We start from the raw sequence: 18214 nt of genomic DNA, 5'->3' as shown, positions 1-18214 counted from the left end.
GGATTTTGCAACGCACAGTTTGGGGTCCTGGTCAGCTATAAACAAAAAATTTGTTGGGCACAGCTTGGCCAGTCTTCAAACAGGGCATTAAGTGTACATTGTTCTTGTGCACTGTCTCCTACTCACCAGACGAGAAGTTATGTAATAATATAAGCGAGAAGTAACCTTTGTTTTCTGTTTAGAGGGTATTTGTTAACGAGATTGCGTCTGCGTTTTAAATAAAACGCAGATGCAACCCGTTTAGTAAAGGAAAAAACCAACTTACTATTTATGAGTCCTACACTGTTTTTACGTTCAAAACACAGGGTTTAGAAAAGCAGACGAATGCTGCTTCCTGCGCGCTTCATGCTAATTAATTAGCATGAACAATGGAGCATGGCTATCCACTGTTATTGCTAATCGATCCATTAGGTTCTCCTATTTGTTCAGAAAAGAAACGAAAGACCACTCTGGTAACATTTTTTATTATGGTTAGAGCGTAGCCAAGTCCGACACTGTTAAAAGGAACAGTGTAGCCAGCTATATTGTTCCGGTCGGACCGGTCCCAAGCTCAAAATACATTGAACCAAGTCCGACATGGTAAAATAAATTAATTGTATTTCATTTTTTATTTTTTATTTTTTATTTTTTATTTTTTAATTGTGTTTTATTCAAAAAACTAGTGTTTAACATTATTCAATGATACTATATAAATTAGACATGGATCGCTTGATAACGTAACATTTGCAGAATTTAATCGCAATCCCAATTTTTTTCCTGATTATATTTTTCCTGATGTTGTTGCGTGCTTAAGAAACAAAAAAAAACTGTAGTCCTTGTTGGATGTATTTCAGATGTGATGGAATTGTAGATAGTTTAATGGAATAATAAAAAATATTTTATATAAAGTATTATTTATTTCATAATGTAATAACAATAGTTAAATCTATAATATTTAAATTAAAAATCATCAATATTAATGATAATTTTTTAAAATTATTTTATAATTTCAATTTCAAAAGCATTATTAACCAAACACATTAAACTACTTTTTGCTCAACCTCAATTTCAACTACAGTTTTAACCAAACATATATTTTTTCAAGTCAACCTCAACTAAAATTACTTTTTATAAAAACAATTTTTTTTAAACCACAACCACAACAGCAACTACAATACCAAACACATCCAATTTTTGAAAGCGAAGGTGATCAAATTCTTGGAAAGAATGCACCCATATTCTGAGACGTAACGACCGATTACTATGAAACTTCACCACCAACCCGAGCCTAATTGTTTACAGAGGGTTTAACTTTTCAAGATGCATTATCATAGAATGCATGGACTCAGAACACTACGGCGTTGCACTTTGTGCAGACGATATTACATCAGTCTTCAAGCTGCAAGACATGCCTTCATGTCCACCACTGGGCGTGAAAATGAACTTCATCTACTGTAACTCCGAAGCCTTCGATTTTCTCGGAATCATTTTCTGAAAATGCAATGTTATACTTCTCGTAGTTTAAGTAAAATATATATGAGGCTAAACCAGAGAAAGAATTTCTAACAGGAATGGCCAGAGAGAGCGGAGAAGGTATTTCTAATCCCGTGGGTTTGGCCATGGTCAATCCTTAATCTGACATGTACATTTGTACATTTTAGCCTGGCAAATCCTCCCAGGGCCACAAAGGAAAAGATAGCCTCTCATGCCTGCACTTATCCATTAAACGGCCAAAAAAGGGTAAACGATGGAGAGATCTGTGCTGCCCAGTGGCCACCAAATGTCATCTCAAATTTTCAATCCTTTGGCTTATTTGTAGCAATGAGTTCTTCTGGCGTGCTGACGTGGCAGGACTAGTCATAGACTTTCACTAGCTATTTGACACCCTAGTTAAGTATTTTTTTCCAAAAAAAAACTGACCACTAAAGTTTTTATACATAAAAAAATATTAAGTGTAAATAAAAAATTTATGCACATTTTTAGTTAAATAAATAAAAAAGTTATATAAATCAATAAATAAATAAAATTCATTAACAGTAACTAAATGCATATCTAGGAATTTTGAGTGGAGATGTAGATTAAAATATTAGATCTCACAATATAAATTATTTACTAAATTTTGTTCAATGTGGTTATTAAAATCAATTTTATATTTAATTAATTGATAATAAAAATAGACACATATAAAATTGATTGAATAAAATAAAAGAAAAAAATCCGGTTGTACTTATTAGAAATGTTATCCGAAAATAAATATTTTTTTAATTAATAAATTTCAATTATATAAAACATATAAAAAATTATATTCAAAAAATAAATACATATAAAATAATTAAAAAACAATCACTATTTAAAAAATATTAAATAAAAAAATTGAGAACTAAAATAAAAAAATTATAAATTATAAATAATTAATCTGAGTCAGTAAACAATACAAATACAATTAAATGGCCAAATCTTTTACTGTTATCTATAATATAATAATGTCACCAAACATCACTAATCACTAGAGTTACCTTGAAAAAGAAGTGAATGTTTGATAGCAAGTTAGAAGTTATTTTTTAAAATATTTAAATAATTTTTTTAATTTTTTAAAATTTATTTTTAACATTATTATATCAAAATGATTAGAAAAATATATAAAAAATTAATTCAAAATTTAAAAAATTCAAAATTTTTTTAAAAATATAATTAAATTGCAATACCAACCATATCCTCAAATTTATCCGTACGACCTCATGGCAGACCTGACTATCTTTGATCCGCAAAGGTTAGGGGGTCGGTACTATCATGCCCCAGGATGCTTGGGCATTTGATCTCCGGAGCTAGTAATGTAGCCTGTATTGACAGTCGCGCATAAGATCTTAGTTTGTCACATATTAATTGCTAGTTATTTAATTCGTGTTTCATCATAAATCAAAATATATATTTTTTTAAAAAATATATATGTAGACTTTTATAATGTATTTTTATAAATAAAAAATTCTAAAAATAATTTAAAAAGTTCATAGATATATCTAATTAAATAAATTAAAAACTACTTATGCAACAAAAAAAAATTTCAAGCTCGATCCCTAACTAATAAATTTAATCAGTCAAACCTGTGATATGAGTTGTGAATTTAATTGAGTTAAATATTTTTTTTATAAATTTTTTAATCTAAAATAGACACCTATAAAATTAAGAACTATCAAGATATCAGATATCAAAGTAATTAGAAAAAAAAATTAAACCAAAATAAATTGCAATGTCCAATTAATAATAATAATAATAAATATTAATTGATGAATTTGAAAACAAAATAAGCAAGAAAAAATATGCAATTGTAAAGTTTCATTCTTCAATATTGTATCGGTTAATAATTAATGTTTTTTTTTGTTCCATCATTCAAAATTAAAGCTTTTTTTTTTTATATTAGATTTCGTGATTTTCATTTATTTTCTTTCTATTCATCTATCACAGTCTCGTTGCTTAGACCACAAGTTGGCCTGGGTTGGGTCAATTGTTTTCAGGGTCACTTTTTTTTAATTTAATAATTTTTGTGATTTGTCCATTAATATTAAGTTATTTTATAATTTAGTTGTGTAATGTTTTCAAGTTTGTCTTGCATTCGATTATCTTATTAATATGGTTCAGATTACAGGGTTTGATTTGGTTTGCTTACTTGATTTTTTTAGAGTTCTTTTTTTTAATTGATTATATTTTTAATTTTATTTTATCCTTTCAGTGGATTTGTTTCAGATTTGAATTCAATTTTATTTACTTTTTATTTGTTTATTATCTTGGTCTCATATATTGACTTGCATATTTAGATGCTTGACAAGGTTGATCTAGGTTTTTTTTTTCATACTTGATTTACTGGAATCTTAACTTTGTCATTTTTTTTTAGTTTTTTTTTTAGTTGGTTCATATATCAAATTTTTTTAATCGGAATTATGCCCTAAATTTCATTTAAAAAAAAACCTTTTTAAGACACTTACGTTGCCCAGACTTTTTATTTTTACTGATAAAAAAATATTTTGCCCGTGGCGTATCACGAAGCGCACAAGTGCAGTTCATTCCTATAATACAAAATAGCTTCAACTACCAAGAGATTTTGAAGATGGAAATGAACGGTATTTATCATGGCAGCAAGCCATGAAATGTATCATGGATGGATGCCATGTAATGGCGGTCTATGTTAGACCAACTACTCATATTGGATGTTACTTGTTAGAGCAGCTCCAACCAAGCTAAATAAAATGCCAAAAACAAAAAAGTTTCTTTACTTGTTTTTCATGCTCTGAAAAAAAAAAATAAACAAAATAACATTTTTCTTACAAAAATATTATTTTTACACATGTAAAAATATCAAAACACATTTATTACAATATTGTTTTCTTTTTTAATAATTTCTTTCTCCTTTGATTTTTTTTAAATTTATATTTTTTTAATTTTTTTTTAATAAAATTATCCTAGTTCATGATCCATATCATGAATTTAACGAGTTCATTCAGGTTAATTTGAGTTGTTTTTTTTTAATTGCATTGTTATTAATTTCATCCTTTTGTTTGAGAATCATCCATGTTGTTTTTATACCTTCAAAATCAATTAAATAATTATTAAAATAATTGTGTATTAAATATATTAAAATATAACTGACTTTCTTAAATAGCTTTTTTCTATTGAGTGTATGTAAGAAAATATATATATATATATATATATATATATATATATATATATATTAAATAGTATTTTTATTGGAGATGCTATTAGTTGATGTTATGGCGCCCATTGATGATGGATGGGCTCAGAGGAGTATTTAATGTGTGTTCACTGTACTTTTACAGTGCTTTCAGGTTTTACAGTCATTGAAAATAGTAAAAAGAGAAGGCGACAAGCTTTAAAGAAGAAACACGGGCACAATCCATAATGTTGAATCTGTGGGAGGACAGAGAATTGGGAGGGGGGTGAAATGATTGAAGAAAGTAACATGGCATGAGAAAGAAGGTTCAAAACAACCAAATGCCACAAGCATGGAATAATGCCTTGCAAAGCAACGGATTGCCCTTTGCATCAACAATGACAATTGGGTGGTGTGGCTCTCTACTCTTTGCCTAGGTGGACCCCACGCCAGTTGCTTACTCAAGCCTGCCGGGTCAAGGTGAAATGGTTGGACCAGCGTTCACTTCTAGGTAGGACCATTGTATCCTTTCTCTTGCAGTGCCTTTCCGAGTCCACGACACGCAATGATTGTATTTACATTGGACCATGGAAGGAATAGAGGCCTACTGATGCTTGCCATACTATGAACCTCTTCGAAATGAGACTAGAGGGCCTTGTTTCGATTGGCATATAGCTGAAAGTGCAACTCAAGACTTTTAACGTTGGATTCTCAAGTGTAAACACGCACACCTATAGCTGTTTGTCCTATAATTCTTCTAAATGATACTAAACAAGTAGATACTGGGAGGGGGGGAGCAAGAAAAGCTTGCCAAGTTTTAGTTATAGAGAGGGAACATTTATAACTCTATATTACGCTAGTTAAGATCGTCATCATTTCACTCGTTATTGCTATTTATCGCAGTTTTAACTTTCCAGTACTACAAAAACAAAGAAATTTCTCACTACCAGGAGGGAAGGAAAGGACATAAATAGAAGTGATATGAGCGAGATGAGAGTGTATAAATTAGCAAATTCAAAGGCTTGTGCTTAATAGGGAGACGGACTTTAACATACCGTTGCTCAATTGCAGCTACTTTTTCATGTATGCTATATGCAATAAATTAGGCTTGGACCTACCAGTTTGTTTGACTGACCTCTATAGTTCAACAGTGTTCCAAATAGTTGAGCAAATTGTGAGAGGCCAAACCTGTAAAAAATTCTATTCCGTTTCTTCCTTTCTTGGGCCCTTCTATTGCAATTTCCTTCCTCTCTTTCCTACTCTGTAAAACACAAGATGAAGAATAACATAGTTCTTTCCGCTGTTGTTAAAAAGAAAACGATAAGAAAAGCTGACTGGTTAATATCATGTATTATTGCATCTGGAAATCCACAATGTATAACACACTTACATTAGTTGTAATTTGTCTCGTAAATTTAATTCAGGGAAATGATTTGTATTGGCATCCTGGAACAGTCAATCTCATGTGCTCCTGATTATCATAACATGTTAAAAATTATGAAAGGATGGAAAACTTATCGAAGATGAAAGCACACAGAACTTGTAATTTTCCTAGATGTTCATGCATGAAAGTAAGCTGGTGACCATACGGTCCATACCAATAAAGTGAAATGTAGCATGGTAACTGCAGGTGGATTGGGAGTTACCTTCATATCGAGATCCTTCTGACTGCAATATACATGCTGTATGTTTCTGCATCTCCAGGTTTTCTTCAACCCAGCCCAACTATTTAGCACGGGTAAATGCTCTTACACTGACATCCCAGACACATAATGACTAATAGATAAGTAGCAGTGAATGTTTTACCACTTAATCTTGAACTTCAGGCAAGATTAACTAATGCCATGCCATGACCAACGCATCTTAACTTGAAATCTCAATCCAGCTCGTTCCAGCTGCTTTGACACCCAACTTTTTAGCAGCTTCCCTCACTTGGCTTAGACTATCCCACATTCCCAAAGTTCCATAAGCATTTGAAAGCATAACATAAATCGAAGGGTCATTTGGACAATTAGCAAGAAGGTTCTCAGCAATGGTACTGACCAATCCAGTATTCCTGTGAGTCCCACAGGCCCCAAGCATCGAGCTCCATATGGTTTTGTCAGGTTTAAATGGCATCTCAGCAATTAACTTCTCTACCTCTTTGAAACATCCAGCTTGACATAGAAGATCAACCATGCAATAATAATGTTCTAGTTGAGGTTCAAGTCTGTGATCACATTTCATGGTCCCAAATATGGTCTGTGCCTCTACAACCAAACCAGCATGCCTACATGCAGTAAGGACACCTAGATAAGTGACTTCATTTGGCTTTAACCCTGATTGTACCATCTGTTGGAAAATTTCAAGAGCTTCATTTGCCCTTCCATTCTGCGCACACCCCACAATGATCCCTGTCCAGCATACAACATCCCTATCTGCAACACAGCCAAACAAAACCAAACCATCTTCTACCTCACCACATTTTGAATACATGTCAATGAGGGCTGTGATGGTGACCTGTTCGGTTTCATATCCTCTCTTGATACAAAAAGCATGTACCTGTTTTCCGGTTCCAATAGATGCCAAACTAGAACAGACTTTCAGAACATTAGAAACAATATACTGATCTACTTCAACACCAAATGTAACCATATCTCTAAACAGTGACAAAGCTAAGGAGTTCAATTCCATCTTAGCGCACCCCATGAGTAAACCAGACCAAGCTACAATATCTTTCTTGGGAAGCCTATGAAACAGTTTAAAAGCATCTTTCATATTCCCCAGTTTTGCATAGAGGTCTACAAGGATGCTTCCAACAACATAATCTAACTCGTGCCCACTGATAACAATCAAAGCATGAACTTGAATCCCAAGTCTCACATTGAGCAAGTTGATGCAGACCTTCAAAGCACTACTCGAGGTGTAAGAGTCAACCGAAGCACCAGAATGATGGATTTGTGCAATCATATTAACAGCAGCTCTATTTTTCTCATGAACAACATACCCTGAAAGCATAGAATTCCAGAGTACTAAGCTATCACAGATTGAACCAGTACCACCTGAGTATTGATCAAACAGCCTTATAGCATCGTCTAACTCGTTGCAATTTGAATACATATCAACCAGCGCTGACACAGCGAAGCAACTAGACTCCAAACCAGACTTTAAAACATAACAGTGAATCTGTTTACCTGCAACTAAGAAACCAGCATAACTACATGTCTTAAGAGCACATGGAAAAGTAAATTTATCAAGCTTAATCCCTTCCCGGTGCATCTTACAAACAAACTGTAATGCACGTGAACTCCCATTTTCTGCAAGACCAGCAATAATAGTATTCCAAGAAACAACATTTCTGTCCGGCATTTGATTGAACAAATTAACAGCCTCCTCCACCAAACCTTCCTTAAAATACCCTGAAATCATTGTATTCCAGGAAGTGGAATTCGCCCTCGAAAAGATCCCATCGAAAACTTTTCTTGCATCACTCAAGCATCCGCATTTAACATACATATCCAAAAGAGCATTCAGCAAAACAATATCGTAATCCAAATTCTCTCTAGAAAATCTCTTATGAATCAGTCTACCCAGCTCAATCTCACCCACAAGACCACACGCTTTCAAAACCACAGAGTACATAAACCCATTAGGGACTTCTGATTTAGAATCTAACATCCGGGCATATAGCTTTATTGCTTCACGAGGCTTTCCATTGCTGGTATACGCAGAAACCATAGTGGTCCAGGTGACGATGTTTTTTACAGGCATTTCATCAAACAGTTTATATGCGTCGATTAAAAATGTGAAGTCAGCATACATAGATACCAAATTGCAGGCTATGTAGACGTTATGAGAATACCCAGTTTTGATCAAATGAGAATGAAATGATTTGCCTTGCTTGAGAGCTTTGACTCGCCCACAATGGCGTATAGCTGCAACTATATGCTTCAAGTCCATTTTCATTATCCACAAAGGTCAAAGAGCTCGGGAGTTGTTGGAGGAAGCTACATTGCTAGAAGTTCACTACACGTGTCATAGTTAGCCATGGAATGATAAAAACCTTCATAAGTAGAATTTATAAAACACATCGAGAATAAAAAAGTGTATGGATAAAATTTGCCAATGATTTATACTTCCTATACCAAACAAGGTTCTATTGCATAATATTTTTACATGAATTCTATAGCTATGATTTTCATCATTTTATCCAATTCTGTTATTTTGGATGTCACGTATCAAAGATCTACACATTCTGATAGTTGAGGAGGGCTGATTTTCAATAAAATATTTTTTTAAGATGATGGTGATATCTTATTAGTTAGTTAATCACAGAGTTATTTGAAATAAAAAGAAGACACGAGCTAAAATAAAAAATAAAATCCATGATAATGACAAAAAAAAAAACATTTCTACCGTATTTATTTATTTTTTCGAAGTATTCCTTTTTTAAAAAAAGCGGACCACAAGTTTCTCGTTGTACATTATAATGTTACCTGACAGATAAGATCAGCCCATAGGTAGACAAGACGATCTCTAGGCCCGCGTTTACACCACCAACAACAATAAAATCCAAGCCCCAGCTCCAGACTCGTTAGGATTGGCTTTATGATATTTTTGTATCTTTCCGCCGATCATACATCAAATGCTCTATGCTATGCTATGCTATGCTATGCTATGCTTGCACTTGCATGACGAAAATCACATGTAGCCAAAAACCGAGCATCCACTCGTTGCAGCCAACAGAAAAACTAGATACCGAAAAACTTCCAAAAATATAGGGAACTTGGACACGTTTTCGTGTAAAAGGTCTATCCGTGTTGGAAATTTGTTTTGATTAAATAAATTATAGATAAATAAAGAATTAAATTAAAAAATTTTAATTTTTTATTTATAATAACAATAATAGTGAAAATTCATTTAATAACATTATATCTTTTAAAATTCACTACTAAAAAATTAAACAAAAATTTAAAACTTGGATCTTTCAATTTTACTCTTGCTCTCATTTTTAGTGTTTTTTTTTATATTTTATTTTAACTTTCCTCTCAAATCTAGAGTTTGTAGCGCACACCTTGTGTAGAAACACATCTAAACCAAAATCACGGTATTAGATTTTAAAAACTTATATTACTAATATTCTAAATTCACAAATAATAAATGTATATCAGACTTAGTTATGCTTTTACATGCTTCCAGTTTCAAACATGTACAAACTCTGAAGTTTTTATTAAATATCTTCTGTCCTTGTGATGGTTTATATATCTTTAGTCTGATATATATTTACAAAACTTTAATTTACATCAAAAAGAATTCCTCAATTGAAAAAAATCGGAATCCACACATCTCTCCGCATGAAAAATGTAACAATCCACGAGAACGGGCTGAACTGCTGGAAGACCGCTGAAGAAAACAGCCCAAGCTGCACAGACTATAAAAGCATCGATGGATTATTATACATGAGATGAGAGCTAATCTGAGACTGGAACTCTTCCTCTTGTGGCCTCAAGTTGAGGATCAAGAACATTAAGAGTATGGTTTATCCCGCGCGAGGAGTCATGTGATTGGAGACAGTCACATTCTGGCAACGGGAACGTGTAGATCGAATTCTTTCTGTTGAATTTTCTGACTCTTGGAATCATCATTCCCTTGCGATCACTTTCAAGGAGCATCGCTTCCATGTCATCCTTGAAGTCCTTCCAGCTGCAAATCCAACGAGTAAACATTCCATCATCAACTAATGATACAGTTTTTTTCTGCATTAGGCCTTTGCCAAGTACTAGAGCTCAATAGCATCTTGCACTCTAGCTTTAAACTGTACATAATGCAAAAACCACTTTACCCTCGGTCTTCTCTGGTTAGTTTAAATCCTTATAACAACGTCCTCTATAATATATTCTTCCACAACGATTTTCAAATTCTTGCTTACTAAGCTTGTGGTGAAATAATCGAGAAATACAATCTCTGGAGCATTTTCATTGGTTGAATATACTAACTGCTAGTTGATAGAACATGCCAAACTGCCAAATGGCAACCACAAGACATTTTATCCGTCGATGTTTTCCCCTGAACCCTTATCTATCATGTCATAATCAAATAATCAAAGATAGAAGCAGATTGCAAATCTAAAAATTTTAACATTACCTTTTAACTCAGTTCCAATGAACACAAGGATATAAACGAAGAGGAATGACGCAGTTGATGGAGAAAATACCTGATTGTCATGTTCTCTAGTAGACCAACAAGCATGCGTTTATCAGGCCTTATGGTCTTTGCATGCCCATTAAAAAGAAATCTACGGTGACCCATCAGAAAATGTGGGAAGTTTCCACCGTGAGTTGTCACAAAAACCTCACTGAACAAGCATACAGTGTAGTCCAAAGCTGCCAGCCTCGAAGAGTAGCCCTGCAATCATAGAAAATAGGTGTTTTAGCAAGTTAGTAGAATAAGCTTCTGGGTCAAATTGAAAAATAAGCACATGCATAGCAGTCAAGACGTATTCAGCTTTTTATATGGGTTTGTTACTATATTCAGAATCATTTTGTATAATGTTCATATTCAAGCCAAGAAGCTGAAAAAAATAAACTCACTGTCTACTGATACAATCAACATAGCAATCTAGACATATTCAGCATCATTCAATTGAATTAATCCATGGACATTGCAAAATCCTATTGAACTTGTAGAAACTTTAAAAATAGAGTTAACTAGATCCCTGTACTTTATGAAACCTATTTAATTAGTCGCTGAAGATAATTGAAAAGTCTCTTAATCAACAGTAAACATCCTCAATTTAGTAGTTTCTTGTTCCAAAAATGTCTCCCGAATTAAAAAAAAACTCATATTGCCTAGTTATATTTTAATTTTTATATTGTTAAAAAAAATAAAAAACTTCAGAAAACAGCAAGAAATTGATGAAAGGACTAAGTTATAAATGAATTTAAAAATGTAAACATAGAAATTAAATATATAGTTTTCAAAACCATGAGGATTGATTGGATAGTTTTGTTAAATTATAGGGACTAAATAACAAATAACACTTGGAGCAGAGTATCAAGTATATTGCTTAGAATCCCTCGTCAAAAAAAATGCCTTCAAATTTGATGGCAGAAGCTCAGATAAAACGTGGGTTGTAAGTGAAGCAGGAATGGTAAAGTGGCGCATGCTGTAGACATATATGGTTTGGGTAATCTGTAAAGAATATCAATCAATTTTCAAAAACACCCTGATCCAACAAACTCCTTTAACCACACAATGCAAGAGAGGTATAGTGAGCATTTAGTATTTACCTGAAAAGGAGCAAGCTCGTCAGAGGTTGCAAGTGACTCCTTGGTGTAAAGATGGGGAAACATCTTCAATAAAGGAGCTAAATGTTGTTCTCCTTTGTAAATTTTCCCTGAGGCTAAATAAATTGAAGTGTTGCTACCGAACCCCATGCCACGCAGCATCATCCCGACCTATGCTGACAGGAAAAACATCATGTACAAAGAAAAGAGTGATTACTGGCCAAATTAGATCACGAAGATGAAAACCAATAAGGTGATTTGAAAGATAGTGTGCCAACAACACCAGGTTGAATTAAGAGTTATTCGCAGTTAATTTGCTTTGTTATTATCAAAACTGTAAGAATTTTGTTTTGTTTTATTGCACAATGCAACAATCTTTTTTGCAGTTTTTAAACAGTAATGAAAATGTTGCACTGCACAAAACAAACCAAGAGAACATAGAATGTACTAGGAAGTAGGAACTTAGAGAAAAAGCTCTCAAGCACTATTCAAGGTCATTCTATTTAATTTAGGATGCTATAAGAGCAAGTTGAAGACCATGGAAATTTGTGTAAGGCTGCAACTCATAGCCATTTTTTGAAAGGAAGAGCTCTACGAAAAGCTCAAATGAAAAATGCTAAACGAGGTAGATAAATGGGGTACCTCCAAGGGTGTTAGAGGGCATTTTCCATCTATACGATTACGACCAGCTACGAAGTTGAGATCTTTTCTTTTGAACTTCCCCTTCCACCCTTTTTCCCGAAATGAATGCATTTCAGACTTTTCAGCATCCCCTCCATCATACAAACAGCATGAGAAGGCCACCATGTCCTAAAAGATGAGGACGGATATGTTTATCGTTATGTGAAATAGGATCCTCAGCATGCTCAACATAAAATATTTCAAGGAACATAAACCTTGCTTAGAATAGAATAATATATGAGATTTAATACCTCCTCAAATCGAAGGTGAACGGACACATATTTTCCACCAGTCATTGAGCTCCTTTCAATCATTCGGTTTACCAATTTCTGTGCTAGGGTTGTTATAGGAGCAGAGAACCTCAATGCTCTGTAATTTGTTATGCACCTAAGCAATTGAATGTGAGATGGGACATTCATTGCCAATCTATTGGCAAAGGGTGCAATGCGGATGACCCTGTTTTGAAAGGAGTGAATAGTCAAAAACGAGCTAGAAGCGTGTTTCAACAGATATCTGGTTAGGAAGTAGTAAATGCAGAGATCATGATAGCTGGGACAAATTAGCAACTAACAGATTAGTCATTTTCCTTCAAAAAGATATGTTCTAATTGAGGGAAGAAATAAATGATAGTAAAAGGAAAAGAAAGAACAGGAAAGAATGCTTCATCACGTACCCTTGCTCCTGCAGGACAGGATAAACTTCTCCTAAATAATGTTTAGCAGGAGCCCATGCTTCAACACGGAGGTGTGGAATATTAGTAATATTGTGGTCATATTTTGATATCAACTCATCAGGCAACTCTCTAACCACTTTCACATAACCCTCAAGTGTGGCTATAAAATGATCTTCATCATATATGTCTCTGAACTCACTGTAAAACAAATGAATCTTTAGCTATAATCGATTTGTTCATGAACGATTCAGTTTTAAAAGAAATCACTGAAAGCAACAGAGTTCAGGGGTGGAACTCATTGTCCTGGTGCACTTTTGGCAAGTTTCCGAATACAAATAGCGGGTCTATTACCACTGTTAGTTTCCCCATCTGAACCAAGAACCTCAAATTTGCTCCAAAAAAATAGTTGGTTATACTTGATTACATACACATGCCAATCGGGATCATCCACAAACTAGAAGAAATAAAATACCCAAAAAACTGCTTATGCGTTTGCATCATGACATGTATGGTGCAATCAACATCAACACATCCATCAATCTAGACAGACATAACTATTGAAATAATTGCAACATCAAGCCTGAAGGTTTTTATGGCAAGCACCCACCACCATCTTGTCTCAAATTAAAAGAAAATGATATTGACAAGATCAGTATTTGATCACGTCTTTCAGATGTCATGCTTGGAGTAACTGTTACTCTTATAGGCAAAACCCTGAAAAATGGGGGCACCTCTCTCAGAAAATTCGAATATATTTACGTGTTTCAGTCTCAATTAAAGTTCTGCACCATCTCTTAAGCACTTCCAGGTTACACTAACACGACTTCTTTAAATTCACGACTGCATTTAGATAATTAGATCGTCATTACAGTAGCCAGAGAGACCTTAATAACAACCCACCACGTTTGAAATTTAAAACCTGGTCAAGGAATTTTATTTTTTATTTTTTTTTTATAAAAAGGAGGGAATAATTCAGCAGCTGACCTTGGATCCTTCCAGACAATGTTGTAACCAAAACTAGGGATGACCAGTACTGCATTCAAAATTCCAGCTACAGCAACTGCATTGCAGATCTACAACAAGACATGAGGGGCACATGAGTGCAGGCTTATCCTACAATGACACCGGAAAATGGAAAGCGGTAAATAGGATAATAAATAACATACCGCAGAGCGCTGTTGGTTAAGACCACCATTTGCCTCCACGATTAAGTACCCGGCGGGACCAGACGACACTGCACTTGAAAATACAAAATATCAGTTTAGCTTCTTAAAAACTCAGTTAATTTTTACCCTTATCGCTGATTAGCATGCCGACATTAGCTTTGAAACAGAAGGGACTCATGCCCAGGAGAAAGGCAAAGGGTTGTTTACTAGACTGAAAATTCTCAGCAACAATAACAACTACCTTCGACTGAGCCCAAACGCCGTCTAGCAGCTAACACGGGACAAGGTTTCTGCACTTTCATTCTCCTTTTGAATTGCCATACAGAAGATAACTGCAAAAAAAATATTAAAAATTATAGTTTAAGTGGGAAAAATAAATTAAAAAATATATATATCATTAATTTGGCTATATGGCATAACCCCTTGTTAGAACTTAGCAATTCACTTTATTAATAATCAAAAGCCTCTCGAAAATTAATAATGCCTCGATCATATGATTAAATTAGCCCCGCTCTCTTTAGACTTTGAGTTTTTCTTCAACAATTTTTCTGTTTCGGCCCCACGTAGTAATTCGGTGGTTGCAAGCTTTACTTCTTTCTTTTTTTTTCCTTCCTTTACTTTTCCTTTTTCCACTTTTGCTCAACAACCAAACAGAAAATAAAAATTAAACAACGCAAAAACAAAAGTTTACAAAAAAAAAATTAAAAAAAAATTGAAAACCTCGAGAGCAGTAGAATTATCAGTTTCGATATCATGCCAAAGCTTCTCCAACAAGACATGGCTTTTATAGATCGCAATAGGCTCACGAGAGTGACGCAAGAAATCCGAGAACCGGCCTACACACATCATCAAACCAGAAAAGTAGAGAAAGAACAAGAGCAGGAGGAACTGTATGTTCCGCCGTACAAAAATCCCGGCAGCCAAACTGTCTTTGCGAAAGTACTGCAACTGAACCTTCGAGCGGAGCCGCCGACGACATTGAGAGAAGCCGCTTGTCTGACGCCGTGGCGACGATGGTGGACTAGAAGAATTTCCGTCCCCGCCACTCCCCTCACTACTGACAACATTATAAGTTTTATTTTTCATTATAGTGTTTATAGCCATGCAAATAAATAAAGAAAGAAAGCTTATGTTCTAGAATGAGAGAAAGATCTTTTCAAGAAAAATGAGAGAGAGGGAGGGAGGGAGGGAGGGAGGGAGAGCTGTTTGTTTTTTGTGTGCCAGGAAATGATGAAAAGGATGTTTTGTTTTGTTTTCAGGTGGAGATTTCTTAAAAGATTATTTTTGTGTACAGTAGAGGGGGGAGTGAGAGGGAAAGAGGGCGGAGGGGGCCTGGGTATTCCAGTACATGATTTTTTTTAAAAAAATATCTTTTATTTAAAAATATTTTAAATCTCTCTTATTTCTAATATAAATACATTAAAATTATTAAAAACACTAAAATAATATTTATAAGGTGTGTGAGTCCAGCTTTTAAAAAAGAGTTTAATTTCTTAAAAAACTGCTTTTTTATTTTTATTTTTATTTTTATAATTAACGTTAGTGGGTATCATACAGAGTACTACTAAAGTGACACGAGTGAATGGATAAGTTATTTTTGGTAATTTGTGATTTTGATATGATATTCAACTCTTGGTGCTAGTTGTGGATCGGCAAGCAAGAGTGAGTTCCTGCAAGTCTATTTTGGGACTTGGAGATGCTTTGCTGGTATCCAACAAAACTTGTGGTGACTTTCAGTCAGAGCATACAGAGAGAATTGTTTTTTTTTCTTAGTTTAACGTAGGTACTCGGGCCAGTTTGTGTGTACCTCGACTAATCTTATGGGCCCTGAAGTTAACGACCATGTAAGCCTCCAGTAGCCATCATATGAGCAACCATATGGCTCGAACCTGAGACCACAGAGGAAGCAAACTTCTTGATTCCAAGCTCTTACTAATAAGCCACCATCTAAATGGTTTGAAAAACAAAATTAATTTTTTTTATTTTACATTATTTTTTTATTATATTTTATTGTTTTGATGTATTAATGTTGAGAATAAATTTTAAAAAATAAATAAAATAATTTTAATAATTTTTTAAATAAAAAATACTTTAGGCATAAAAGTTTAAAAATAATTAGGATGATCCGCAACAGAATTTGGTAACATTTGTGTTTATCTATTTAAAATAGTAAATTCATCTTTTAGGTTTTGATGGTTACCGTTTAGGAATACTGTGTAAAAATAAAATGTTACATAGGAACTCCGCTCGCAGTAAAAAAAAAAAAATTCGAAAACCTTGTCCAAACTAAATAAATACATCATACGTGTATAAATCGGGAAAAGGAATTATGGTCTAGAGATACGAGGGTAAGACACTTGGATCCGTTGAAATCTGTTAAATTCAATGTTGCGGTCTCATGACCACTTGTATCAATCATGACTTCCACAATAGACCGACGCAGCCAATCTCAATCCGTGAGTAACTTTCAACTTTGCTATCTAAAGCAATTTAACTTTTTATGGTATATTTCATGGAAATATCATTGATATTTTGGTGCTTTAAGACTTTATAATTGCATAAAAGCTGTTATAGATAATTAAAATTAATATTCATGCAAATGTGTAATGCTTAATTAGTATTTATTGAATAATTTCTAGTGCTAAAAGTTTGTCTAACCATCAAATTAATATTGTATACTGAATTTCTATAATAAAAAAACATATTATTGGAAATCATGTCATCTACTCTAATATCATAATCAAATTTCATAACAAAAAGCCTCATTATCTTATCGTTACCATTTGATATTTGAACTAAACTCAAAATATAATCACATCAATTAAAATCTAAATTAGCTCAATTATTTCAATTCAAAATAAATATCTATTTTTGATCATTTATTTTAAAACTCAATGCAAACCCTATTTCAACATTCATAACATCAGTTAATTGTATCCATTAGAGTTTAAATTATCTCAATTTAAATAATATATATAATTACTGTAATTTATAGTCGAACACATCGCAAACTCTAATTGCTATTGTTTTGACATTCACAACATCCTTAATGTATTTGATTCAAATCTAGTTGATTTAATAAATAGCATCAATTGCGTAAAAACATATTTAATTACTTGTCTCAAACCCCAAATTATTTTAGCCCGTATTATCTTGTAAAATTTTTAGTTTGCCCCGTTTGTTTGCTGGAAAGTAGTTTTTTTTTGTAAAGTAAATTCCGGGAAAAGTAAATTCCAAAAAATAATTTTTTGATATTTGGTAGTGTAATGAAAAATAAATTGGAAAACATTTTTCAGTGTTCGGTTATGTTATGGAAAATAAGCTGGAAAATAACTTATTAATGTTTTATTTTTTCAAATTTATTAAAATAATAAGGAACAAATCTTACAAATTAAAAATTTGAACGGAGATAAAATTGAAAAAAAATATAATTTCATAAATTATCTCAGATAAAATAAATAATAATCAAAATAATAGAGATCAAATAAAAAATAAAAAGATTGAAAGATGAAGAAATTATAATAATAATAATTAACATTTCATAAATTATTTCAAATAAAATAAGTAACAATCAAAAGAATGAGGACCAAATTTGATAGATAAAAAATTTCAATAAAAAATGACAAGGAAAAAGCAAATAGCAATTATAAAAACAATGACCAAAGTTAATATAAAAATTAAATTTTAAGAGATGAAATTAAAAAATAAATATTTAAAACAAAATATATATAACAATAAAAAGTTTGAGGATCAAATTTGATATAATAAGCAAATAATGATATTTCTA

The 18214-nt window shown here is 33.0% G+C and overlaps 2 protein-coding genes across 4 annotated transcripts; both read right to left on the bottom strand.

Moving 5' to 3' along the window:
- Positions 1-4860: 4860 nt before the first annotated feature.
- On the bottom strand, positions 4861-8918 carry LOC133691531 (pentatricopeptide repeat-containing protein At4g08210). Of its 2 annotated transcripts, XM_062112072.1 has the most exons (5): positions 6449-8918; positions 6289-6367; positions 6033-6113; positions 5831-5903; positions 4861-5317 (listed from the first exon to the last, which is right to left on the bottom strand). In XM_062112072.1, exon 1 carries the CDS (start codon positions 8585-8587, stop codon positions 6506-6508), a length of 2082 nt encoding a protein of 693 aa, XP_061968056.1. In that variant the 5' UTR covers positions 8588-8918; the 3' UTR covers positions 4861-5317; positions 5831-5903; positions 6033-6113; positions 6289-6367; positions 6449-6505. The 2 variants fall into 2 exon arrangements, with proteins under 2 accessions (XP_061968056.1, XP_061968055.1); XM_062112071.1 differs by having other exon boundaries at positions 6289-8917.
- A 911-nt stretch (positions 8919-9829) lies between these two features.
- On the bottom strand, positions 9830-15631 carry LOC133691374 (O-fucosyltransferase 10-like). 2 transcript variants are annotated; one of them, XM_062111846.1, is made up of 10 exons: positions 15148-15631; positions 14666-14759; positions 14428-14495; positions 14246-14334; positions 13262-13459; positions 12840-13044; positions 12550-12717; positions 11911-12078; positions 10836-11026; positions 9830-10324 (listed from the first exon to the last, which is right to left on the bottom strand). In XM_062111846.1, the coding sequence occupies exons 1-10, from the start codon at positions 15529-15531 to the stop codon at positions 10093-10095; spliced, it is 1797 nt and encodes a 598-aa protein (XP_061967830.1). In that variant the 5' UTR covers positions 15532-15631; the 3' UTR covers positions 9830-10092. The 2 variants fall into 2 exon arrangements, with proteins under 2 accessions (XP_061967830.1, XP_061967831.1); XM_062111847.1 differs by having other exon boundaries at positions 14669-14759.
- Positions 15632-18214: the final 2583 nt, after the last annotated feature.

The sequence above is a fragment of the Populus nigra genome, chromosome 4 (genome assembly GCF_951802175.1).
Source record: "Populus nigra chromosome 4, ddPopNigr1.1, whole genome shotgun sequence".
In the NCBI taxonomy this organism is placed as follows: Eukaryota; Viridiplantae; Streptophyta; class Magnoliopsida; order Malpighiales; family Salicaceae; genus Populus; species Populus nigra.
The sequence above is the reverse complement of the archived record's forward strand: the minus strand, read 5'-3'. Positions and strand labels throughout refer to the sequence as shown.